Raw genomic sequence first — 26,380 nt, 5'->3', positions numbered from 1 at the left:
AGTGAGATTGATAGAATTTTGGGTATGAAGGGGAAAGGAAGGGAGAATTTAGAATCAAAGAATTTTACAGTACAGAAGGAGTCCATTTGACCCATCATGTCTGTACCCACTCCCAAATGAGTTACCTAGATAGTTGCACACCCCAGTCCTATCTCTGTACCATCTAATGTCATCATGTTCAAATATATACCCAGCTTTCCTTTAAACCTTCTATGGAATCCGCCTCCTCCACTCTCCCAGGCAGTGCATTCCAAATCCTCACAACTCTCTGAGTAAAGATGTTTCTCCTCATCTCACTCTGAGCCCTCCTGCTGATAATCTTGAAACTGTGGCCCCTAGTTCCTGACAAACCAACAAGTGGAAACCGAATATCCTTCTTTACCCTGTCAAAATGGTTCATAATTTTAAACTCCTCAATAAGGTCACCTCCTAATCTTCACTCCAAGGAGAATAAACCCAATTTTTCCAATCTTTCCTTTTATCTAAAATCCCTCATTCCTGGTATCATTCTTAAAATCTACTACCAACCCGATTTGCCCAGTCCACTTGTAAATTGAAGTCCCCTATGTTTATTGTAATAATGTCTTTGTTACATGTCTTTTCTATATCCCAATTCATTTTCTCCTGCACATCCTGGCTAGGTAGCCTGTACACATCAGGGTCATTTTTCCTTCGCAGTTCATCAACTCTATCCACGCAGACTCTCTGCCTGCTGATTCTATATTACTTCTTTCTATTGATTTAATTTCATTTCTTATTGACAATGCAATCCCACATCCTCTGCCCATTTGCCTGTCCTTTCGATAGGACTCATATCCTTGGATTTTATTTCCTAGCCTCGATCACCTTGCAGCCACGTCCCTGTGATACCCACAACATTGTACCCACCAATTTCAATCTGCACTACAAGCTCATTAGCCTTATTTCAGATACTGCATGTATTTAAGTACAACATCCTCAGTCCTGCAGTGACGGCCTCCCGTTCTCAGATTAGTCCCTTTACCTTGGTGCCTGAAGTCATATCCCGAAATCATTCCATTCCCTCTATCCTATTACTTGTTCTGGAAACTTTAATAACTTCTGAGCCCTCCTTCCCCCTTAACTTTTTCCAGAACATCCCCCTCCCTAATTCACAACTGTAGTCATAGAGTCGTACAGCATGGAAACAGGCACTTCAGGCCAACCAGTCCATGCTGAACATAATCCCTAAATGAACTAGTCCAACCTGCCGGCTCCTGGCCCATATCCCTCCAAACCTTTCCCATTCATATATCCACCCAAGTGTACTTTAAACAATGTAACTACCCACAACTACCACTTCCTCTGGAAGTCCATTCCGCATGCGAACCATCCTCTGTGTAAAAGATTTGCCTCTATTGTACTTTTTAAATCTCTCTCCTCTCACCTTAAAAATGTCTCCCCTTAGTCTTGAAATTCCCCATATTAGGGAAACTACCGTCAGCTATCTATACCTCTCATTATTTTATAAACTCCTTTCAGGTCACCTCTCAATCTCTGATGCTCCAGTGAAAAGCGACCCAGCCTATACAGCCTCTGCAATTCATCAGGACTCTGGTCCCTGCATAGCTCAGGTGGAGCCCGTCCCATCAGAACACTGCTGGAAGTCATGGTCAATCCCATTGCCTGGCAACTCTGTACGCCTGCAGTTTTGTCTCTATTCCCTCGTGGGGTGTAGGCATTGTATTTCCCATCCCTAGTTGTCCTTGAGAAGGTGGTAATGAGATGTCTTTTTGAACCGCTGTAGTCTATGTGCTGTGGGTAGACCCGCAATACTTTTGGGGAGGGAATTCCATGATTTTGACCCAGTGATACTGAAGCGATATATTTCTAAGTGTGGATTGGTGACTGCTTTGGTGGGGAACCTGCAGGGCTTGGTGTTTTCATGTGTCTGCTGCTCTTGTCCTTCTGGAAGGTGACAGTAAGAACTTGCAAATAGACAGTAGATCCCGCACAATTAATGCATAGGAATGTATTTACCAATCAGGAGAGCATGTGATCAGTTGGACACACATCCCTTCTGCACTTGTACACGGGACTCCCATTCTTGATATCTTGGAAAAGAATGACATTTTTTAAAATCAGCAACATGATTTACTTTATACAGTGTTACAACAATAACCATTTGCACATATGTAACACCTTCAATATAATGAAACATTTAAAGGCATGTCAAGGACATTTCCGGGCTTCTTAACTTGCTCTCAAAGCACCCACTCACTCTGAGCCTATCTGGGCACCCACGGCACTCCTACCTTAAGTTGCCTTTCCTGGTCATTAAATGCAGGTGTAAGGCCAGGAGGCTTCATAGAATCTCCACAGAGTCAACTTGGGCCATTCAGACCAACATGTTCATACCAACTCCCCGAAGAGCATCCCACCCAGACTCAAGCCCTCCCCCACACTATCCCTGTAACGCTGCATCTCCCATGGCCAACCCACCCAACGTATACATCACCAGACACTACAGGGCAATTTAGCATGGCCAATCCACCTAACCTGAACATCTTTGGACTGTGGGAGGAAACCGGAGCACCCGGGGAAACCCGCGCATGCAGATGGAGAATGTGCAAACTCCACACAGACAGTCATCCAGGATTTAAACCTGGGTTCCTGGCACTGTGAGGCAGCAGCCCTAACCACTCAGCCACCATGCTACCTGGATTTATCATAGTTGCCAGCTGTTCTCAGTCAAGTCAAGGGAGATAGCCTTCTCTCAGGATGTGCCAGCACAGTAAGGAAGGTAAGGGCACCATCCAATGCTAATCCACAGGGCTCGGATGCAGTCAGTCAGCCACTCCGAGCAGTTAAGACTTGAATCCACTCCTTGTAGAGCATCAGGAGCTGAATACTGGGCAGCCCACCACCCACCCTGACTCCATCTGCCCTGTTGTGGGCTGTTATCCTCTTGGAATGGCAGACAGCCCAGATGAAAGTGGGTGGTACCGCTATTACTGTTGTCCACATGCGTCAGTCACATTACACAAGTTCGTTTTCACACAGAGGGTCCCAGTAGTACGTCAGGGGCAACCTGGGACCAGCCCAGCAGCTTGGACATGGTCAGTCAGCCCCGTGGGGTGTTCAGAGTCAGGATCCTCTGCACAGAAGAGGTGAGGGCATGAATGTCAGGCAGGGGATTACCCATCATGACTCTTTCTGCCCCATTTGGAGACTTATTTCAAAGAACAAAGAAAATTACAGCACAGGAATAGGCCCTTTGGCCCTCCAAGCCTGTGCCTCCTGGAATTAGAGAGAGGCAGGTATTAGAGGGAATGGAAGTGGGTGGTATAGCTCCGATGGTTAGTGCAAGGCGGGAGGAGTCTGAGTGAGTGAGTGGGCAGCACAGAGGGTACATGGGGTTAATGGTTTCAAGGTTGGGATGGGTGAGACTGAGTGAGGGAGGATGTTGCAGGTGATAGTGAAGATGAGCCTTGACGGGAGTGGGCACAGTGTCAGAGAGAGGGTGATCGTGAGGTATTGGAGAGAAGATGTTGGCACACACCCTGGAAGGGTGGAGTAGGTGGACGAGTTGGGCCAACGAATCTGGTTCTGTGCTGTATGACTCCATGACTCTATGACACTGACCTTCTTCCTACAGCACTGGGCGTTCCTCCAGACACTGAGACTGCTCTGACCCAGGTGGGAATCTCAGATTAGACTGGGCATGGCCTGGTATCATGTTCTCCTTTGCTGGTCAGGGGGCAAAAGGGTGTCCATGTCTGCACCAACAGGAGCTCCAGGTCCCTGTCCACAAAGCAAAGTGCCCATTACCCCTATCTGCCATATCCTGAGGCAAATATTAGAAACCATGCAGGACAGCTCCAGACTGATGGTGTAGCCACAAGTGACCTGGATACCCAGTGAACAGGGAGTTGTTCTGGGAAAGGCACATGGCAAATTGGAGATAGAATTGTACCTTAAGGGACACCACAGGATGAGGTAGGTCATTAATGAGGTGGATTGCTAAGATATGGCGAGTGAACTTGCTCACGGCTCACAGTGAATCATCCTCTAAGAAACTCAACACAACACAAACCTAGCCAAGAAAAGTAAAACTTAGCCCAGTCTGTCCCTTCTTAACCCACACATATAGAAATACTAATCAAATTTAACTCAATGCATGGTCCTGCCTACTTTATAACTCAAGTTTCCAAATAATAGCAATAATAACATATCATGAGCCTTCATCACACAAATAAATAAAAATAAACATAAAATTACACAAGCCAGTAAAAGCTGGCTTTCCCACTGTAACACCGAAGGAGCAATCCAGTCAGTCAGATGAGTTGTTAATGGCCCAATCACTTTTGCAGACAGATGGGAAAGATTGCAATGGCACGTTTCAGTTGAGAATAAGGCTAACTTTGCAATGTTCTTGCCAGTCTTTATCTTTTATCTATCGCCTATACTGTGGTTCACCCGGTCACTTATTGCTTTACAGTTTGTGGGATCTTGCTGAGCAATTCAATTCCCCATTCCTCAGACAAAGGCAGCTAAATGATCAGACCCTGGGGAGTGTTGTCAAATAGAGAGACCTAGAGGCGCAGGTACGTAGTTTCCTGAAAGTGACACACAAGTAGGCAGGTGGCGAAGACAGCATTTGGTAAGTTTGTCTTTATTGGTCAGTGCATTGAGTACAGAAGTTGGGGTGTCATGTTACAGCTGTACAGGACATTGGTAAGACCACCTTTGGAGTACCATGTGCAATTCCGGTTGTCCTGCTAAAGTAAATATGTCATTAAACTTCAAAGGGTGCAAAAAAGATTTACAAGGGTGTTACCAAAATTGTAAGGCTGTAGTGATAATGACAGGCTGAATAGACTGCAACATCTTCCCCTGGAGTGTAGGGGGCTGAGGGGTGACCTTATAGAAGTTTACAAATTCATGAGGGGCATGGATCGGGTGAAGAGTCAAGGTATTTTCCCATAGATAGCGGAGTCCAAAACTAGAGGGGTTTAAGCTGAAAGGGGCCCTGAGGTGCAACTTTGTCACACAGAGAATGGTACATGTCTGGAATGAACTGCCAGAGGACGTGGTAGATGCAGGTACAGTTCCAACATTTCAAAGACATTTGGACAGGTGTACAAATAGGACAGGTTTTGAGAAAATGGGTCAAATGCAGGCAAATGGTACTAGTTCAGTTCAGGAATCCTGGTTGGGATGGAAGAGTTGGGCTGAAGGGCCTGTCTCCACACTATATGCCTCTATGGCTTTCTGACTAAGAAACAAGCAGCAAGACCTAAACAGAACTCAGGCTTAGGCTAATCCATGACATCATCAATACCAGAATTTTCTGCATTTTTGATTCAAGGTCTCAAGGTCTCTTCCTCAGGCCCAGAAGGTAAAGTGCTGAGGGTGATGTTTCCATTGTAATCAGGTGGGACACATGTGTTCAGAAAGCTGGAATTTGAGGGCGAAACCTGTGTGATTCATTGGCACTCAAACGAATGAATCCAAAAAAGGAAAGGCAGAAGGAAAAGGGCATAGATCAGATAGTACCTTCAGGTACGACGCAGAGACAGTAGGTAAACATTGCTTCAGCGTAGAAGTAGTACAGAAACTAGACAAAAGACATGGAGAGCACTTTTATTCAAAGGTAGCCACCTTCCTAATTATTCAGAGAGATACTGTTGCTACTCAAAATCTCTTGCTGCAGAAGGATTTGATTTTCAGCCTAGAGAGTTCAACAAAAGCCAAAGTGTTAGTGATTGGGCTAGGTAGAGAGCAGTGTTCCCTCAAACGTTTCTTCTGGCCCTCAGGCCCCTGAACAAGTTCCCGGGATTTTATTTTCACTGAGTGTGATGACAAGAGCAATGACTGAACAAAGTCCATCGCCAGAGCCTACAGTAATGAAGCTGTGACAATAAGGCAAATTCATTCATTCATTATACCGCAAAGTGAGGCTAGGAGAGTTGAGAATCTGTTTAAGAATGTGGATAATTCAAAGTAAATGTATTCACTGTTTTCATTAATTGAGGCCCAGGGAGCAGATCGAGGGTTAGCACAAACAGCTCACTCTGAAGTGGAGACTGAGGGAGTTCCAGAGTTTAATATATTAAAAACAGACTTCTGAATGGGAAGTGGTGATGCCCTCTCAGGCAGAGGGGCAGCCAGTGATTAGTGGGGTACTGCAGGGATCTGAGCTTGGAAACCTGTCAGTGAGGGAAAGAAAACAAAATGGGGTATGGGACTTGAAATAACTCCACGGGGGCCAGTCACCAAGTCACCTGTTATTTACACATACATACTACTTGAGACTGATCCAACTCCTTCAGAGACAGCTCTCAAAGTGAGCAGAATCTCTGACATTCTTGCTTATATCTGTCAGCCAGGGCTCCCTGATTGGACCAGATTAACAGCCCCAATCAGAGAGCTCATATTCTACAAGGTCCACCTAGTTGTTCTCATTACAATCACTGTAGGGCTAACTCCACAGATAGTGAATCCAAATATAGCAAAGTGTTTATGAACAGGCCAGGACCTGATATGACAGTTACATTCTTTTTTTAATAAAAAAATTAATAGCAGAGCACTTGGAAAACAGTGATAGAACCAAACATGGATTAAGAAAAGGGAAATAATGCTTGACAAATCCATTTGAAATTTGAGACGACACAATCTAAGAATGTTAATAAGGGGATGCTGTAAATCAGGAACAAAGCCCAGCACGTCTGGCAGCATCTGTGAAGAAACATATCAGAGTTAACATTTCGGGCCCAGTGACTCTGCCTCAGAACTTTTGAGGAAGGCAAATGGTATGTTGGCCTTCACAGTGAGAGGATTTGAGTCCAGGAGCAGAGATACTTGCTGCAATTGTACAGTGTCTTAGTAAGACCACACCTTCAATATCGTGTGCAGTTCTGGTTTCTTTATCTGAGAAGGTATGTTCTGGCTACAAACAGAAGGCAATGAAGCTTTACCAGACTGATTCCTGGGATGGCAGGACAGATGTATGAAGAGAGACTAGATCAGTTAGGATTACATTTAAAAGCATTTAAAAGAATTAGGAGGGATCTCAAACATATAAAATTCTCACAGAACTAAACAGGCTAAACACAGGTGGGGCATTTTTGATGATCAGGGCTAGAGGTCACAGACAAAGGATTGGGTAGGGCTGAGGCAAGGAGCAATTTCTTCATACTGTTTCAGCTCTGAAGAAGAGTCATACTGGACTTGAAAGATAACTCTGTTTTCTCTCTCCACAATGCTCCAGAGTCAGTCAAGAGTAAGAAGGAAGTGTCTGTCAGGTATAGAAAGCAGGGATTGAGTGAATCCCTAGAAGAGAAGAAAGGCCGTAGGAGGTTATTTAAGAGGGGAATCAAGAGGCAAAAAAGGACATGAAAAGCTAGGGAATTATAGATTGATGAGCCTGATATCAGTGGTGGATATGTTGTTGGAGGAGATCCAGGGGGACAGGAATACCATGTGCTTGAAAAGGCAAGGACTGATTAGGGATAGTCAACATGGCGTTATGCATGGGAAATCATATCTCACTAACTTGACTGAGTTTTTTGAAGAAGTAACGAAGAGGATTGATGAGGGTAGAGCAGAGAGCATGACCTGTGTGAACTTCAGTAAGGTGTTTGACAAGGTTCCTCATGCAGACTGATTATCAAGGTTAGATCACTTGGAATACAGGAAATCTAGCCATTTGAATACAGAAGTGGCTCGAAGGTAGCAGACAGAGGGTGGTGGCGGAGAGTTGCTTTACAAACTGGAGGCCTAGTGACGGGCGGTGTGTCCTTGGTGGGTCCATGCTTTATTGCCATTTACATCAATGATTTGGATGTGAACATAGGACTTATGATTAGTAAGTTTGCAGATGACACCAAAATTGGAGGTTACTTCAGAGTACAACAGGATCTTGGTCAGATGGGCCACTAGGCCAACGGGCCAAGGAGTGACAGATGGAGTTTCATTTAGATAAGGTGTTGCATTTTGGAAAGGCAAATCAGGGCAGGACTTATACGCTTAATGGTGAGGTCCTGGGGAGTGTTGCTGAACAGAGAGATCTTGGAGTACAGGTTCATAGTTCCTTGAAAGTGGAGTCACAGGTAGACGGGGTAGTGCAGAAGGTGTTTGGTATGCTTGCCTTTATTGGTCAGTGCATTGAGTTTAGGAGTTGGGAGGTCATGTTGTAACTGTCCAGGACATTGGCTAGGTCACTTTTGGAATACTGCATGCAGTTTTGGTTTCCCTGCTATAGGAAGGTTCAGAAAACATTTACAAGGATGGGGCTATTTTCCCTGGAGCATTGGGGGCTGAGGGTTGACTTTATAGAGATTTATAAAATCATGAGGGGCATGGATAGGGTGAATAGATAAGGTCTTTTCACCAGGGCTGGCAAGTCCAAAATTAGAGGGCATAGGTTTAAGGTGAGACAGGAAAAAAATAATAGGGACCAAAGGGGAAATGTTTTCATGCAGTGGGTGGTGCAGGTATGGAATGGCCTGCCAGAGGAAGTGGTACAATTACAACATTTAAAAGGTATTAGTGTGGGTACATGAATAGGAGGGGTTTAGAGGGATATGGGCCAAAGAGGACTTTATTTGTTCGGGATATCTGGTCAGCATGGACGGATTGGACTGAAAGGTCTGTTTTCATACTGTACAACTCTATGGTTGTAACTCTCTGACCTGCTAAGTTTCTCCAGCATTCTCTGGGTTTGTTTTCAGTTTTCCAGAACTGCGATACTGTTCTTGTATTTTAAGACATAGATCCAAGTGACCAACTGTCAATTCGAAGGATAACTGGTTCAAGGGTGTCTCATTGTTGCTAAAATCAAAAGAACTGTGAGGAAATCACTTTCTATGTTACAGTCTGGTCTTTTGAACACCTTTTTAATATTTGTTTTCCACTCATTAGTATCTGCATTAATCCTTCTGTCTCCCAGTTGTCATAATTGTAACTGAGCGTACGTGTGTTGAGGTTGGTTGGCTCGCCGATCTGGTTTGTTGTTCCACAGACGTTTCGTTACCGTGCTTGGTAACATCCTCAGGGCAGTACAGACCTACTCCAAAACCTTGAGCACCTGTTTATTTGGATTTTTAAAGGGCCAAAGTTTAAATCGCACAATGCAAGATGAGAAATGTTTCTTCTCCCTGCTTTATGTTAAAGTTAAATGCATTGCAGGAAGTACATCTATTTGCAGTTCCTGATGGAACCCCATGTGAAACATCTTTTTCCCTCAGTAGCCCCAGTCAGGCAAATTGCTCCTTTCGGGAGGCCTCGTTGGGGCGTTAGACATTTATCCAGTTTGTGATGGCTTGAGGAACACTGGGACATGCTAATTGTGCACTCTTCCCAGTTAAAAGTGACAGTATCACTGGGTTCACCTGCTGGCTCAATGGGTCATCATTCCTGACGACAGCTTTGCAGCTTTCATTTCAAATGCACTTCTTCGCTGAATTCAAATTCCCAGCTACTGTGGTGAGATTTCAACCCACAACTTCCTTATCATTTGCCCTCCAGACCATGAGTACACCACCACCCAGCGGCCAATTCAAATAAATCATCAATGGACAGAAATCCAGAGCTCCAAGTCAATATTCTGCAGACACGGGTTTCAATCCCTCCACGACAGATGAAGAAATTTGAATTCAGTTAGAAAATCTGGAACTAAAAGAATGGCAACCATATTACCATTATCAACTGTTATAAAATCTCCATTGGGTTCATTAATGCCTCTTAGGGAAGGAAAAGGGAATCTAATCTAATCTAATCCTCACCGCTCAGAGATAATGGGAACTGCAGATGCTGGAGAATTAAGATAACAAAGTGTGAAGCTGGATGAACACAGCAGGTCAAGCAGCATCTGCTTTGCCTGCTGTGTTCATCTAGCTTCACACTTTGTTATCTTAATCCTCACTGCGCTGGGCTACACATGACTCCAAACACACAGCAATGTGCCTGACTCCTAACTGTCGCTTTAGAGTCAGTGAGGTCTGTGCTGGTCAAAAATTAGAAATTAACAATTCTATTCTCATTTGCCACCACTTGTGCCGTACCCATGGTATGGCTTCGCATTGCAAGTACGCCTCTAATTACTTTTTAAATGTTATGAGGGCTCTGCCTCTACTATCCTCACCTTTTAAATGGACCAGCAACATACTCATTCAAAAGGCAAGTGCAGATTGGTAACAAATTGACAGTCACACACCCATGAAAGAATGGCAAAAGGTTTTATATGAAATAATCGCTTACCTCAAAGTGGTCAGGCACCCAACATAAATCGGTAATAAAGGATTTGTGTCCATTTTCGATTGATGACACTGCGCAGTGGTGAGCAATGGGAACCTCGTAGTGCGGTGCAGGGTCTAACTCAGGCTGTGAAATCAAACAAAAACAAACTTTATCCAACACTTTGTATCTTTATTTCCGGAAGAAGCATGAAGCATGGAACAAAGTGTAGAGCTGGATGAACACAGCAGGCCAAGCAGCATCTTAGGAGCACAAAAGCTGACATTTCGCAGCTGTGTTCATCCAACTCTACACTTTGTTATCTCGGATTCTCCAGCGTCTGCAGTTTCCATTATCTCTGAAGCATGGAATACATCAACAAATGTTTTGATCAATTCGTTAACCTCGGATACTGGACATACCTCCAACATAAGCTTCCAATTGTCTGCCATTTCAACTCATCTCCACGTTCTCTGGCCAACATCTCTGTCTCAGGTTTGCTGTAATGCTCCAATGAAGCTCAGTGCAAGCTGAAGCAACAGCACCTCATTTCCCGCTTGGGAACTGTACAGACTTCTGGGCTCAATACCGAGTTCAACTTGGGGCTTGAGTCACCTTCTCCCATGTCCTTACACCAACCCCCACACACCGGGCCTTGTTATGACGTGGTCTACTATTACACACAACCCATTGTTAGCCACCAATGATCCCCATTAGTAGCCATTCACACTCCTCCTTTGGGCTATATCTCCACCTATTGTTTCCTCCTTAACCCCTCCCCTAGCCTATCTTCTGCATAGTTTTAGGTGATAGTGATCATAACTGCCTCACATTCTACATAGCTATGGAGAAGGAGAGGATTAGGCAAAATGGGAGGATATTTAATTGGGGACGAGGAAACTATGACACGATTAGACATGAGTTAGGAAGCATGGACTGGGAGCAATTGTTCCATGGTAAGGGAACTATAGACATGTGGAGACTGTTTAAGGAACAGTTGTTGCGAGTGATGAGTAAATATGTCCCTCTGAGACAGGCAAGAAGGGGTAAGATAAAGGAACCTTGGATGACGAGAGCGGTGGAGCTTCTTGTGAAAAGGAAGAAGGTAGCTTACATAAGGTGGAGGAAGCTAGGGTCAAGTTCAGCTAGAGAGGATTACACGCAGGCAAGGAAGGAGCTCAAAAATGGTCTGAGGAGAGCCAGGAGGGGGCACGAGAAAGGTTTGGCAGAACGAATTAGGGAGAACACAAAGGCATTTTACACTTATGTGAGGAATAAGAGAATGGTCAAAGAAAGAGTAGGGCCGATCAGGGATAGCATAGGGAACTTGTGTGGGGAGTCTGAGGAGGTAGGGGAAGGCCTAAATAAGTTTTTTGCTTCTGTCTTTATGAAAGAAAAGAACTTTGTAGTGAATGAAACCTTTGAAGAGCAGGTGTGCATGCTGGAACGGATAGAGATAGAGGAAGCTGATGTGCTGAAAATTTTGTCAAACATTAAGATTGACAAGTCGCCAGGCCCGGACCAGATTTGTCCTCGGCTGCTTTGGGAAGTGAGAAATGCAATTGCTTCGCCACTTGCGTAGATCTTTGCATCCTCGCTCTCCACTGGAGTCGTACCTGAGGACTGGAGAGAGGCAAATGTAATTCCTCTCTTCAAGAAAGGAAATAGGGAAATCCCCGGCAATTACAGACCAGTAAGTCTCACGTCTGTCGTCTGCAAGGTGTTAGAAAGGATTCTGAGGGATAGGATTTATGACCATCTGGAAGAGCATGGCTTGATCAAATGCAGTCAACACGGCTTTGTGAGGGGCAGGTCATGCCTCACAAACCTTATCGAGTTCTTTGAGGATGTGACCAGAAAAGTTGATGAGGGTTGAGCTGTGGATGTGGTGTATATGGACTTCAGCAAGGCATTTGATAAGGTTCCCCATGGTAGGCTCATTCAGAAGGTCAGGAGGAATGGGATACAGGGGAACTTAGCTGTCTGGATACGGAATTGGCTGGCCAACAGAAGGCAGCGAGTGGTAGTAGAAGGAAAATATTCTGCCTGGAAGTCAGTGGTGAGTGGTGTTCTACAGGGCTCTGTCCTTGGGCCTCTACTGTTTGTAATTGTTTATTAATGACTTGGATGAGGGGGTTGAAGGATGGGTCAGCAAGTTTGCAGATGACACAAAGGTTGGAGGTGTCGTTGACAGTATAGAGGGCTGTTGTAGGCTGCAGCGGGACATTGACAGGATGCAGAGATGGGCTGAGAGGTGGCAGATGGAGTTCAACCTGGATAAATGCGAGGTGATGCATTTTGGAAGGTCGAATTTGAAAGCTGAGTACAGGATTAAGGATAGGATTCTTGGCAGTGTGGAGGAACAGAGGGATCTTGGTGTGCAGGTACATAGATCCCTTAAAATGGCCACACAAGTGGACAGGGTTGTTAAGAAAGCATATGGTGTTTTGGCTTTCATTAACAGGGGGATTGAGTTTAAGAGTCATGAGATCTTGTTGCAGCTCTATAAAACTTTGGTTAGACCGCACTTGGAATACTGCGTCCAGTTCTGGTCGCCCTATTATAGGAAAGATGTGGATGCTTTGGAGAGGGTTCAGAGGAGGTTTACCAGGATGCTGCCTGGGCTGGAGGGCTTATCTTATGAAGAGAGGTTGACTGAGCTCAGACTTTTTTCATTGGAGAAAAGGAGGAGGAGAGGGGACCTAATTGAGGTATACAAGATAATGAGAGGCATAGATAGAGTTGATAGCCAGAGACTATTTCCCAGGGCAGAAATGGCTAACACGAGGGGTCAAAGTTTTAAGCTGGTTGGTGGAAAGTATAGAGGGGATGTCAGAGGCAGGTTCTTTACACAGAGAGTTGTGAGAGCATGGAATGCGTTGCCAGCAGCAGTTGTGGAAGCAAGGTCATTGGGGTCATTTAAGAGACTGCTGGACATGCATATGGTCACAGAAATTTGAGGGTGCATACATGAGGATCAATGGTCGGCACAACATTGTGGGCTGAAGGGCCTGTTCTGTGCTGTACTGTTCTATGTTCTATGTTCTAACAACTTTCTCCTAGCTACCATCAGTTATGAAGAAGGGTCACTGGATCTGAAACATTACCTCTGATTTCTCTCCACAGATGTTGCCAGACCCGCTGAGCTTTTTCAACTGTTTCCATTGTTGTTGCCTCCCGTGAGAGTCGCATTTGTAAGGATTGTGGATATATTAAGAGCTGACTCTTTGAAGATCTCTTGCCAGAGGAGGGCCCAAGTCTGGTACATTACAGCTGGGCATGCCGACTGATAGATGTGCCACACATCTCTATGTGGCTTTTCATTTTGAAGGAGAAATCTATATTTTTTTGCTCAGTAACTTGGTAACAAATTTAACCAAAAGGTATGAAGGGAAGAATAATATAGTTTCATTTTTGATAAGGATTGCCAGGACATTCTGAACTGTACCAGAAGGAATCTTGCTAGCAAAAATTTATAGGATATCATGAAATACTTTTGAAAAGGTGGAACATGAAAGCGAATTGTAAAAGGTAAGCGATCAGAATTGGATCAGTGATAATGGGAACTGCAGATGCTGGAGAATCCAAGATAATAAAATGTGAGGCTGGATGAACACAGCAGGCCAAGCAGCATCTCAGGAGCACAAAAGCTGATGTATCGGGCCTAGACCCTTCATCAGAGAGGGGGATGGGGAGAGGGTTCTGGATAAATAGGGAGAGAGGGGGAGGCGGACCGAAGATGGAGAGAAAAGAAGATAGGTGGAGAGGAGAGTATAGGTGGGGAGGTAGGGAGGGGATAGGTCAGTCCAGGGAAGACGGACAAGTCAAGGAGGTGGGATGAGGTTAGTAGGTAGGAGATGGAGGTGCGGCTTGGGGTGGGAGGACCTGCACCTCCCAGCCGCGAACCATTTCCACTCCCCCTCCCATTCTTTAGATGACATGTCCATCATGGGCCTCCTGCAGTGCCACAATGATGCCACCCGAAAGTTGCAGGAACAGCAACTCATATTCCGTTTGGTAACCCTGCAGCCCAATGGTATCAATGTGGACTTCACCAGCTTCAAAATCTCCCCTTCCCCCACTGCATCCCAAAACCAGCCCAGTTCATCCCCTCCCCCCACTGCAATGCAAAACCAGCCCAACCTATCTCTGCCTCCCTAACCTGTTCTTCCTCTCACCCATCCCTTCCTCCCACCCCAAGCCGCACCTCCATCTCCTACCTACTAACCTCATCCCACCTCCTTGACCTGTCCGTCTTCCCTGGATTGACCTATCCCCTCCCTACCTCCCTACCCATACTCTCCTCTCCACCTATCTTCTTTTCTCTCCATCTTCGGTCCGCCTCCCCCTCTCTCCCTATTTATTCCAGAACCCTCACCCCATCCCTCTCTCTGATGAAGGGTCTAGGCCCGAAACGTCAGCTTTTGTGCTCCTGGGATGCTGCTGGGCCTGCTGTGTTCATCCAGCCTCACATTTTATTATCAGAATTGGGTTGTTTAAGGAGGCTAACAAGAAGCTGTAAAGTTTCTGTTTCTAATTCTGCATTTTAACTAAACATGTTGACATGTATAATAAGTAGCATTTTCAGTATAACATACAGGATTCAACATTAAAATGGCCACCCAAGTGGACAGGGTTGTTAAGAAAGCATACGGTGTTTTGGCTTTCATTAACAGGGGGATTGAGTTTAAGAGTCGTGAGATCATGTTGCAGCTCTATAAAACTTTGGTTAGACCGCACTTGGAATACTGCGTCCAGTTCTGGTCGCCCTATTATAGGAAAGATGTGGATGCTTTGGAGTGGGTTCAGAGGAGGTTTACCAGGATGCTGCCTGGACTGGAGGGCTTATCTTATGAAGAGAGGTTGACTGAGCTCGGACTTTTTTCATTGGAGAAAAGGAGGAGGAGAGGGAACCTAATTGAGGTATACAAGATCATGAGAGGCATAGGTAGAGTTGATAGCCAGAGGCTATTTCCCAGGGCAGAAATGGCTAACACGAGGGGTCATAGTTTTAAGCTGGTTGGAGGAAAGTATAGAGGGGATGTCAGAGGCGGGTTCTTTATACAGAGAGTTGTGAGAGCATGGAATGCGTTGCCAGCAGCAGTTGTGGAAGCAAGGTCATTGGGGTCATTTAAGAGACTGCTGGACATGTATATGGTCACAGAAATTTGACGGTGCATACATGAGGATCAATGGTCGGCACAACATCGTGGGCTGAAGGGCCTGTTCTGTGCTGTACTGTTCTATGTTCTATGTTCTATGTTCTATTATTGGGCAGAAAAGACTCGTCATTGTTAGATTTTGATTACAGGAAGCATTCAAATTATTTTCTTCTGTGCATTATTTCAAGACATTCACTTGGATGAGCTTCTGATTTTGATGTAAAGTCATAGTCGTAAAGTCATACAGCACAGAAATAGACCTGTCAGTCCAACTTGTCCATGCCGACCAGACTATACAAACTGACCTAGTCCCATTTGCCAGCATTTGGCCCACATTCCTCTAAACCCTTCATATTCATGTACTCATTCAGACGTCTTTTTGATGTTCCAATTGTACTAGCCTGCACCACTTCCTGTGGAAGCTTGTTCCATTCAAGTACCACCCTCTGTGAAAAATTTACTCCTCAGGTCCTTTTCAAATCTTTCCCCTCTCACCTTAAACCTATGCCCTCTAGTAATTAGGAAGCTGTACTCAGAATACGTTTGGAATTTGCATTGGTAAACTTACACTTTATATATCTTTGTAATTTACATAGTAATAATTACTGTATAATTTCCAGGAACCAGTGCAATTGCATATGTCATGACCCAGTGTTCTATGTTCCTACAGCACAGAATGAGGCCCTTTGGTCCAATGCGTTCATACCTACTTGAGGCATACCTACCAAATTGAACTAGTCCCATTTTCTTGCATTTGGCCTGCATCCCTCTAAACCTTTCCTATCCATGTACATGTCCAAATGTATTTTTTTTAAATGCTGTAATTGTACCAGCCTGCACCACTTCCTCTGGCAGCTCATTCCTAAACCCACACCATCCTCTGCATGAAAAAGTTGCCGCTTAGGTCCTTTTCATATCTTTCCCCTCTCACCCTAAACTTATGTCCTCCAATTTTGTACTCCCCTAATCTTTGAAAAGACCCATTTAGTCCACGCTGACCCTCAGATCAGCATCACACCCAGATCCACCCTGACCCAATCCCTGTAACCCTGCACTTGCTAAGTTTAGTCCACAGCCCACCTTGCCTGCACATCCCTGGACACTATGGGCAAATTTAGTGTGGTGAATTTACCTAAGCTACACATTTTTGGACTGTGGGAGGAAACTGGAGCACCCGGAGGAAACCCACACAGACAGAGGGAGAACGTACAAACCCTACACAGGCAGCCCACCGAGGGTGGAATTGAGCCTCGGGTCCTGGCTCTGTGAGGCAGCAGTGCTAACCACTGAGCCACCGTGCCACCCCATTTGTACACATTGTTCTATGAGTGGCCTCATTAATGTCTCCTACAGCTGCAACATGTTGTCACAAATCCCACCCTCGATGCTCTGACCATTGAGGGCTGGTGAATTGACCGCTTTCTTTCCAAGTTCTTTGGTTGATTATATTACAAGATTAATGATCATGTCAGCACGAGAATACACCTCATTCCAAGTAATATTAAGTGAAGAGACTCGATAGCACACACACTGAGAGATTGTTTTATTCTGGCTGAAGAATCTAGAACATGGGGGGGCACAGCTACAAGATAAGGGGCCAATCACTTAGGGCTGTGATAAGGAGAAATCCAGTCTCTGAAAGCATTGAGAATTTTTGGAATTCATTTTCCCACATGGCTGCAGGTGCCCCATCATTGAATAGAACAAAGATTGTGATGGAAAGATTTTTTTGTCCATCAGGATCAGAGAATATGGGGAGTGAGTGGGAAAATGGAGTTGAAGCCAACCATGACTGTACAGATTGGCAAAGCAGGCACAAGGAGATGTATGATCTACGCTCACACACAATTATTATATTTACATTATGTTCCTTTGCCAGATGGGAATGGCACCTTAAAATATTTCCACACTCCTTTTCCTTACTGTATTGATAGGAACAAGATTGGCCAAGTGTATCCCATTGGGTATAAGTTCCCTGATTGAGGCTGTTAATCTGGGCAAATTAGGGAGCGCTGGCTGACAGATATAAACAGGAGTGGCAGGCAGACTCCTCACTCCAGGGACAGGCTCTGAGTTCGCTGCTCAGAGTCCACTTACTGTGCATGCGTAAATAAAGGGTGACTTGGTGAGAGGATGCCAGCTCCTGTGGAGTTATTTCACATACCAAGAGTTACAAGCGTAAAGTAAAGAAGATTAAATAAAGTTCCACCAATGTGAAGGGGTAAAATGGAGCCTTTCACCTGGTTGGCATGAACTAACTCGGTACTGTATTACTGTATAAGCTGTTACTGTAATAATCAATTAAATGATGTTATATGTGATTGAACTAACTATGACTGGAAGGCATGAGAAATACCTGGGAAGGTAACACCTGTGCTTAAGATGCATTGACTCAGTTAGTCACATCTGAGGGGTTAAAACCACTTGGCATGTCAAATTTTTCAAATGAATGTGAAGTTCACATGAAAACTTTGATAATAAAAACACTTCAAAAGATAATATTTATATGTATCCTTTGTAATCTATATAAAGGTGCACAGTTGTCTTTTTGTTTGATACACAATAAATCTCTCCATGATGATTAGTCACAATCACAGGTCAATTCAAATCCAACATGCTCGGTTTCTGAAACAGACTTTGTATGTGTCATTGATTATTAGGTCTCCAATGTAATGGGCTGAAAGATGAGGCGTGGAATTCTCAATCTGATTGTTGGTAATGAATAGAGTCATTCCAGCCTAGCAGACCACTCGCATTCAAGGCAGTGACAACTGCTGGTGGTTTAATGGTGGATCAGATCGAATTGGATCACCTCACCTCACCTCAAGTGAGGGGAGATGGTGAGAAGGAGACTCCTCAGCTAGTGTGGGAATTGATCCATGCCTGCATCACAAACCAGTTGTCTAGTCAACTGAGCTAACTGACCCCTTACATTTAGTAGATCTGGAACAGAAGACAGTGAATTTATAGATGAAGTTAAGTGTTATATAAGGAATTGGTTCGGACTCTACTTGGAGGACTGAGCTCAGTTGAGTTCAACTCTGCATCATGTTGCGTGGCACTATCACTGTACTAAATGGGTCAGATTTTAGACAGAACTAGCAACTCAAGACTGGGCATCCACAAGGCATTAAAATTCTGTAAATCCTTTTCTAACAGCTCCCTAGGTGTCTCTAGATCCCAAGGACTATAGCGGTTCAAGAAGGCAGCTCACTACCAGGGCAATTAGGGGACGCCTGGCCCAGCCAGTAAGGCCCACATCCCAATGAACAGACAGAGCGTGTTTTGCCATACAATTAAATGTGGGTATTTGGGGCTTTCGAAACTAGCTGGCCAATCAAAGGGAATGTCCAAAAGGCCAGCATTAAAGGAGACTCAATATTTCAGATGTACGTGGGGAAATATGGAGGGAAAGGTTAGAGCAATGTCGTGGGGTGGGAGGATTCAAGAAATTTGTAAACAAGGATGAAAACTTAAAATTAAGCAACAGGTTGATGTGGAGCAAATGCATGCCAGCGAGCAGAGGGGCTGAGAGAGAATTGGACTTGGTGTGAGTTTGGACATGAGGAGCAGAGTTTGGATGACCTCAGTTTTACAGAGGATAGAAAATGTGAGACACAGCTCTAGAGAGAGCAAAGGAATGAATGAGGTTCCAGTAGCAGTTGAGCTGAAGCAGGCAATGTTACAGATGTGGATATAGGTCATGTTAGTGATGCTGCTAATAATGGGGAGGCAATGGCCAAGTCATTTTATCGCTGGGCTGTAAATGCTGAGACCTCAATAACATTCCGGGCATCTGGGTTCAAATCCTGCCAAGGCAAATGGTGGAATTTGAATTGAATAAAATATATGGAATTGAGAACCTAATGATGACCATGAATCCATTGTTTATTGTTGGAAACACTCATCTGGTTCACTAATGTCCTTTAGGGAAGGAAACTGACATCCTTACCTGTTCTGGCCTACATGTGACTCCACACCCACAGCAATGTGGTTAACTCTGGGTATGTAATGCTGGTCCTGCCAGCGGTGTCGTCATCCCATTAATGAATTTTTTTTAAAAAATGAGAACGGGAGCAGTCAGAAATGAAAATAAAATGTCTCCGGCAATTGACATTAGGAACCAGAAACAGAAATTATTGGGAAAATGTATGAGTGGCAACAAATGTATGAGGGAAGTGTGCCAATTTGGATTTAGCAATAAAATGGAAGTTTATTACACTGAAGAATTGAAGATAAATAGAATAAGCAAAACTATTTACATGTAACATGTTTAAAACTTCAAAAACTTGGTAAAAATATAATCCCATTGATCCCAAAAGCATCCCTTAACGATAGTCACGCTGGAGAAAATTCATTTCTCTATAATCCATATAGCTCCAAATTCAAGACTCAGTTTTGAGAGACCCTCGATAGGACTTGATACAACTGAGCTGAAATGTTGTCAGTTTCAAAGAGCCCCTCGGAGTTTTAATCAAATACTCCTGGTCTGGAACTTTTAATCAATTCCTTCTACGAGGGACATCTTTTCTTCATAATTCTAACTAACTTCCTTTCACAGAAGCAACTGCTTTACACACTCTGCTTCAGCCAAGAAAGTGTGCAAACTCAAACGAAAGGTTCCCCAAGCCATTAGTGTTTCTCCAAACCAAAAGAAAAAAGAAGTAGAATAAAGCACTGACATTCTAAATTGGAGCCTATTACAACAACAGTTTACTTTGTTCACTTGTAAAATTATCCCATTGCAAACCAGAAAGACATTCTTCAGGAAGTCTTTCTCACACAAGAGATAACAAGGTGTAGAGCTGGATGAGCACAGCAGGCCAAGCAACATCACAGGAGCAGGAAACCTGACGTTTCAGGCCTAGACCCTTCTTCAGAAATGGGGGAGAGGAAGCGGGTTCTGAAAATAAATAGGGAGGGGGGGAGGCGGATAGAAGATGGATAGAGGAGAAGATAGGTGGAGAGGAGACAGACAGGTCAAAGAGGCGGGTAAGGAGACAGTAAAGATGAGTGCAGGTGGGGAGGTAGGGAGGAGATAGATCAGTCCAGGGAGGATGGATGGGTCAAGGGGGCAGGATGAGGTTAGCAGGTAGGAGATGGAGTGGGGCTTGAGGTGGGAGGAGGAGATAGTTGGGAGGAAGGACAGGTTAGGGAGGTGGAGACGAGCTGGGCTGGTTTTGGGATGCGGTAGTGGGGAGGGGAGATTTTGAAGCTTGTGAAATCCACATTGATACCATTGGGCTGCAGGGTTCCCAAGCGGAATATGAGTTGCTGTTCCTGCAACCTTCGGGTGGCATCACTGTGGCACTGCAGGAAGCTCAGGATGGACATGTCATCTGAGGAATGGGAGGGGGAGTTGAAATGGTTCGAGATTAGGAGGTGCAGTTGTTTAGTGCGAACCGAGTGGAGGTGTTCTGCAAAGCAGTCCCCAAGCCTCCACTTGGTTTCCCCAATGTAGAGGAGGCCACAACGGGGACAGTGGATGCAGTATACCACATTGGCAGATGTGCAGGTGAACCTCTGCTTGATGTGGAATGTCATCTTGGGGCCTGGGATGGGGGTGAGAGGGGAGGTATAGGAGCAGGTGTAGCATTTCCTGCAGCTGCAGGGAAACATGACAGGTGAAGTGGGGCTGAAGGGGAGTGTGGAGTGGACAAGGGAGTCACGGAGAGAGTGCTCCCTCCCGAAAGCAGATAAGGGTGGGGGGGGGAAATATGTTTTTGGTGGTGCGGTCAGATGCGGATGGCGGAAGTTTCGGCGGATGATGCGCTAGGTCCGGAGGTTGGTGGGGTGGTACATGAGGATGAGGGGGATTCTGTTTTGGTTTTTATTGTGGGGCGGGGTGTGAGGGATGAGTTGTGGGAAATGCAGGAGACATGGTTAAGGGCGTTCTCGACCACTGAAGGGGGAAAGTTGCAGTCCTTGAAAAACAAGGGCATCTGAAATGTACAGGAGTGGAATGCCTCATCCTGGGACCAGATGTGGCAGAGGCAAAGGAATTGGGAATAGGGGATGGCATTTTTGCAGGAAGGTGGGTGGGAGGAGGTGTATTCTAAGTAGCTGTGGGAGTCGGTGGGCTCTCACACAATGTTTTTAAAGAAATCACCATGGTTACAGAAATACTTTCAGTGAATTATTAAACTCCTTCAGACACACAGACACCCATATGCCATTATTTCAAATTCCAAAATCCAAACTGAAATATATATGTATGCGACCCTTCCTCAGAACTTCCTCCTTTTGAGGAAGGGTCACCAGACCTGAAATGTTAGCTCTGTTTTTTCCTTCAGAGATGCTGCCAGACCTGCTGAGCTTCTCCATTGACTTCTGTTTTTGTTCCTGATTTACAGCCTCCGCAGTTCTTTCAGTTTTTATACAATTAACTGCATCTTATTTACTCTACAAGACTTTTCCCATTAGACAATAAGATGGTTAATCTTAAATACACTCAACCACATAAGGCCCCAAGGAAATTATACACTGAAGCCTTCACAACATTTAAAACCTAAGTATGCATATCACATGCCTTAAGAACATAGGTCTTAAATGTTGTGAATGCAAACTAATTGTAAAATCTGGAGAAAATACAGCAACAATTATAATCCGTCTGTAAATTTCCTTGGCAAAAGAGGCCCCGGTTCCAATGAAAAGCTGGCTTTTTAATTATCAGAAGAGTTCACAATGCTGCTGCACAGAGACCAGGCCATTTCACAGTCACTAGAGGCAGCAGCTGATAAATTTGCAGACTAATTACATTTATTGCTGTTTCCCCAGATTCCAAATATAATTCAAACCTTAAATGTTTAATGTTTGCTATTAGGAATGAATTTCAGGGGAGCAGACAGGGTTGTGAGTTTTGAGAAGATTTGTAGCTCAGGTTGAGGTTCTGGATGTGAGTTTGCTCGCCGAGCTGGAAGGTTCGTTTTCAAACGTTTCGTCACCATTCTAGGTAACATCATCAGTGAGCCTCCGACGAAGCGCTGGTGTTATGTCCCGCTTTCTATTTATCTGGTTAGGTTTCCTTGGGTTGGTGATGTCATTTCCTACGTTGGTGATGTCAGGTGAAAAAGAACAGGAAATGATATCACCAACCCAAGGAAACCTAACCAGATAAATAGAAAGCGGGACATAACACCAGCGCTTCGTCGGAGGCTCACTGATGATGTTACCTAGAATGGTGACGAAACGTCTGAAAACTAACCTTCCAGCTCAGCGAGCAAACTCACATCCAGACAGGGTTGTTGTCAGATTCAATCAGGTGAGACTAGCTTACCTTTCAGGCTCACCGGCTTCAGTGTCCCATGTAATGCCACCCCCAGAAACTGCAACCGTGAAACGCTGGTGTCATCAATTGTTGTGAAACCCATCTGGCTCACTCATACTCTTCAGGGAGGGAAATCTGCTGCCCTTACTCGGCCTGGCCTACATGTGACTCTAGACCCACAGCAATGTCATAAACCCTTAAAATAAAACAAAGCACTGTGGCTGCTGGAGATCCGAAACAAAAGCAGAAATTGCTGGAAAATCTCAGTCAGTCTTGCAACATCGGTGAGAAGAAAGCAGAGTTAACATTTTTGAGTCTAGTTGCCCTTCTTTAGGTCTGATAAAGCATGATACAGGATTCAAAATGTTAACTCTGTTCGTCTCACCACAGATACTGCCAGACCTGTGGAGTTTCTCCAGCAATTTCTGCTTTCGTTTCATAAACCCTTATTTCCCACTGTATTAGGAAGTTGGAGAGATGTGGAGGAGAGACTGAGTGAATGAGAGAGAGAGAGAGAGAGAGAGAGAGAACACAGCCAGCATCAAAGATCCCTCACACCTGAATTATAATCTATTCCAACCTCTTTTGTTAGACCGAAGATACAAAACTTTAAACACAGAGACCAACAGATTCAAGAACAGCTTCTTCCCTACTGTTATTAGGCTTCTGAATGGACCTCTAAAATTTTAAATTTAATGTTGACCTCACTGTCTGTGCATCATCTCTACAGCTGCAACATTGTTATTCCTCGCTCTGTTTTATTACCCTGATGCACTTTGTATGGTATGATATGCCTGTACTGTATGCAAAACAAAACTTTTCACTGTAACTAGGTACATGTGACTATAATAAATCAAGTCAAATCAAAAAAGTTCAGACAGAGAAACAGACAATGGCTGGCAGCTCACTCAGTGAGAGACAGGAATGTTTGATAGAATAGGATCTTTGCATGTAATTTTTTTTATACCATCCTAAACTCAGCTATTCTCTTGGGTGTGCTCCCCAGTAAAGAGCAATATTCCCTGTTTAAGTGAAGCTGCTGCACAGATGGGGAACTGTGAACTAAAGTCAAATACAATCCTTAAGCATTTCCACACTGCACCCAGCTGTCATTTCCTGTAAAGATCAATAAACACAGAGGCCTCCCACACAAAAATCCTGCGGTTCCTTTTTAAGTGGGTTTACACAATTGCCAAAAATAACTATGGAACACACATGATTCTCTTGTCCTTTCGCAAGAGGGTGGAATCTGTCCCTTAAATTTAATACACATTCTTTTCAGAGAATTTCTTGCTCAGAAAACCTATTGTGTTCAGAGGCAGCTGGCACAAACATGGTTTTTACTTCGTTTTTCCTTACTCTCTCAGCACTCATTGATTTTGTGTTCACTTGGATTCTCACAGTAGCTCTGTCTTGGCTTCTTCTTTTAGTGTTTTGCTGCCTCATTCAGAAGCCGACACGGTCTCAGTGCCTCTGCGTCGCCTTGCTGTTTCATACAGATAAAAAGCCAGGCAGCTTGTTCTTGCGGCCAGCAGAGATCAGTTACCAGGGTGGACATGCGGCTGTGTAGCATGCAGCTCCATCAATCTCACACCTGCAGCATGTGAATGCGCATCAGCCAAACGGAAGTTTTTGGTCAACTCGAGAGGGGCTCCTGCCAGTCAGGGGGTCTTTCCACTATCAGTCAAGGGCAGTGAAATAACTGCACAGAGGCCAGTATCCCAACACACGTGGGCTGTGACCAGCCAGCTCAAAGCTGGCTTTGTTTTTAATCATTTTTTGTAGGATATGGGTGTCGCTGGCTGGCCAGCATTTCTTGCACATCCCTAGTTGCCCTGTGAGAAGGTGGGGGCGAGTTGCCTTCTTGAACCACTGCATTCCTCCTGCTGAGGGTTAACCCACAATGCCCTTAGGGAGGGAATTCCAGGATTTTGACCCAGGGACAGTGAAGAAACGGTGATATATTTCCATGTCATGATGGTGAATGACCTGGAGGGGAACTTGGAGGTGATTGTGTTCCATTATATCTGGTGCTTTTGTCCTTCTAGATAGAAGTGGTCATGGGTTTGGAGTTCCTAGACTGAGGAAACTTCTGAATCTCCTGTTTATATCTGTCAGCCAGGGTTCCCTTATTGGCCCAAGTTAACAACCCCTGGGTTTCATAGTTAATGGTTAGCTACGGTTCCAATCACTACAGCTTCCTATTTCAATCCTGGGACCTGGTCTTGGTCAGTCAGCTGTTTGGGGCAGCTAGGGTCAGGGATTCAGTATCACTTCATTCCAGCTTTTGGGCCACAGTTGGTCTTGCAGAGCCACTGCAGGGGATTCATTGTAAGTTGGTTTGGGAGGCTGCACTGACATCAGTCAGGGGCCACGGTCGCCCATCAATCAGGTTACACACTAAACAAAAACGGAAAAGAGCTGAGATAACAAGGTGTAGATCTGGAGGAACACAACAGGCCAAGGAGCATCAGAGGAACAGGAAGGCTGATGTTTCGGGCCTAAACCCTTCTTCAGAAATGGACCGCGGGTCTAGGCCCGAAACGTCAGCTTTCCTGCTCCTCTGATGCTGCTTGGCCTGCTGTGTTCATCCAGCTCCACACCTTGTTATCTCAGATTCTCCGGCATCTGCGGTTCCTACTCTCTCCAAAAAGAACTGCGGATGCTGTAAATCAGGAACAAAAACCGAAGTTTCTGGAAAAGCTCAGCAGGTCTGTCAGCATCTGTGGAGGGAAAATCAGAATTAACGTTTCGGGTATGGTGACACAAAACCTGGTGAGGGGGTTTACAAGAACCTCAGCTCTGGGGAAGGGTCACCGGACCCGAAACATTAACTCTGATTTTCTCTCCACCGATGTTGCCAGAACTGCTGAACTTTGATTGTTGTTCCTAATCAGGTTATACTCTTTGGTAGGAAGAATAGAGGCATAAACTATTTCCCAAACAAGCAAAGGTTTCAGAAATCTGAAGCGCAAAGGGTTTTGGGATTCAGGATTCTCCTAAGGTTAATTTGCAGGTTCAGTTGGCAATTAGGAAGCAAATGCAATGCTAGCATTCATTTCAAGGGGGCTAGAATACGAGAACAAGGATGTACTGCTGAAGCTGTACAAGGCTCTGGTCAGACAGCATTTGGAATATTGTGAGCAGTTTTGAGCCACATATCTTAGGAAAGACGTGCTGTCCTTAGAGAGGGTCCAGAGGAAGTTTACAAGAATAATCCCAGGTTTGAAGGGCTTGTAATTCAAGGAGAGGTCTGCACTTGTTGATGTTTAGAAGGATGAGGGGGGATCTGATTGAAACTTACAGAATTCTGAGAGGCCTGATTCATTGGTCATGGAGAAGATGTTTTCATTAGTTCAAGAGACTAGGACCTGAGGGCAGCACCTCAGGGTGAAGGGATGCCCCTGTAGAACTGAGATAAGGAGGATTTTCCACAGCCAGAGGGTGATGGGTCTGTGGTCATTGCTGCAGAAAGCTGTTGAGGCCAAATTATTGAATATATTTAAGAAAGGGATAGACAGATTCTTGATTAGTAAGGAGATCAAGGGTTACGATGAGAAGGCAGGAGAACGGGCTTTGAGAAATCTATCAGCCATGATTGAACATAGAACATAGAACATTGCAGCACAGTACAGGCCCTTTGGCCCTCGATGTTGTGCTGGCCTGTCATACCGATCTCAAGCCCATCTAACCTACACTATTCCATGTACGTCCACATGCTTATCCAATGACGACTTAAATGTACTTAAAGTTG

The 26,380-nt window shown here is 44.7% G+C and overlaps 1 protein-coding gene across 2 annotated transcripts in view; it reads right to left on the bottom strand.

The window, feature by feature from the left end:
• Positions 1 to 26,380, bottom strand: part of dnai3 (dynein axonemal intermediate chain 3) — a 105,147-nt gene that overhangs the window by 36,106 nt on the left and 42,661 nt on the right. For both annotated transcript variants that reach the window (XM_059648269.1, XM_059648270.1), the window contains 2 exons: positions 10,222 to 10,344; positions 1,999 to 2,072 (listed from right to left, as the gene is read on the bottom strand). In XM_059648269.1, the coding sequence (XP_059504252.1) occupies positions 1,999 to 2,072; positions 10,222 to 10,344 (197 nt within the window). The remainder of the gene's footprint in view (positions 1 to 1,998; positions 2,073 to 10,221; positions 10,345 to 26,380) is intronic.

The sequence above is a fragment of the Stegostoma tigrinum genome, chromosome 8, assembly GCF_030684315.1.
Source record: "Stegostoma tigrinum isolate sSteTig4 chromosome 8, sSteTig4.hap1, whole genome shotgun sequence".
Taxonomy (NCBI): Eukaryota; Metazoa; Chordata; class Chondrichthyes; order Orectolobiformes; family Stegostomatidae; genus Stegostoma; species Stegostoma tigrinum.
This window is presented reverse-complemented; position numbering and strand designations above follow the sequence as displayed.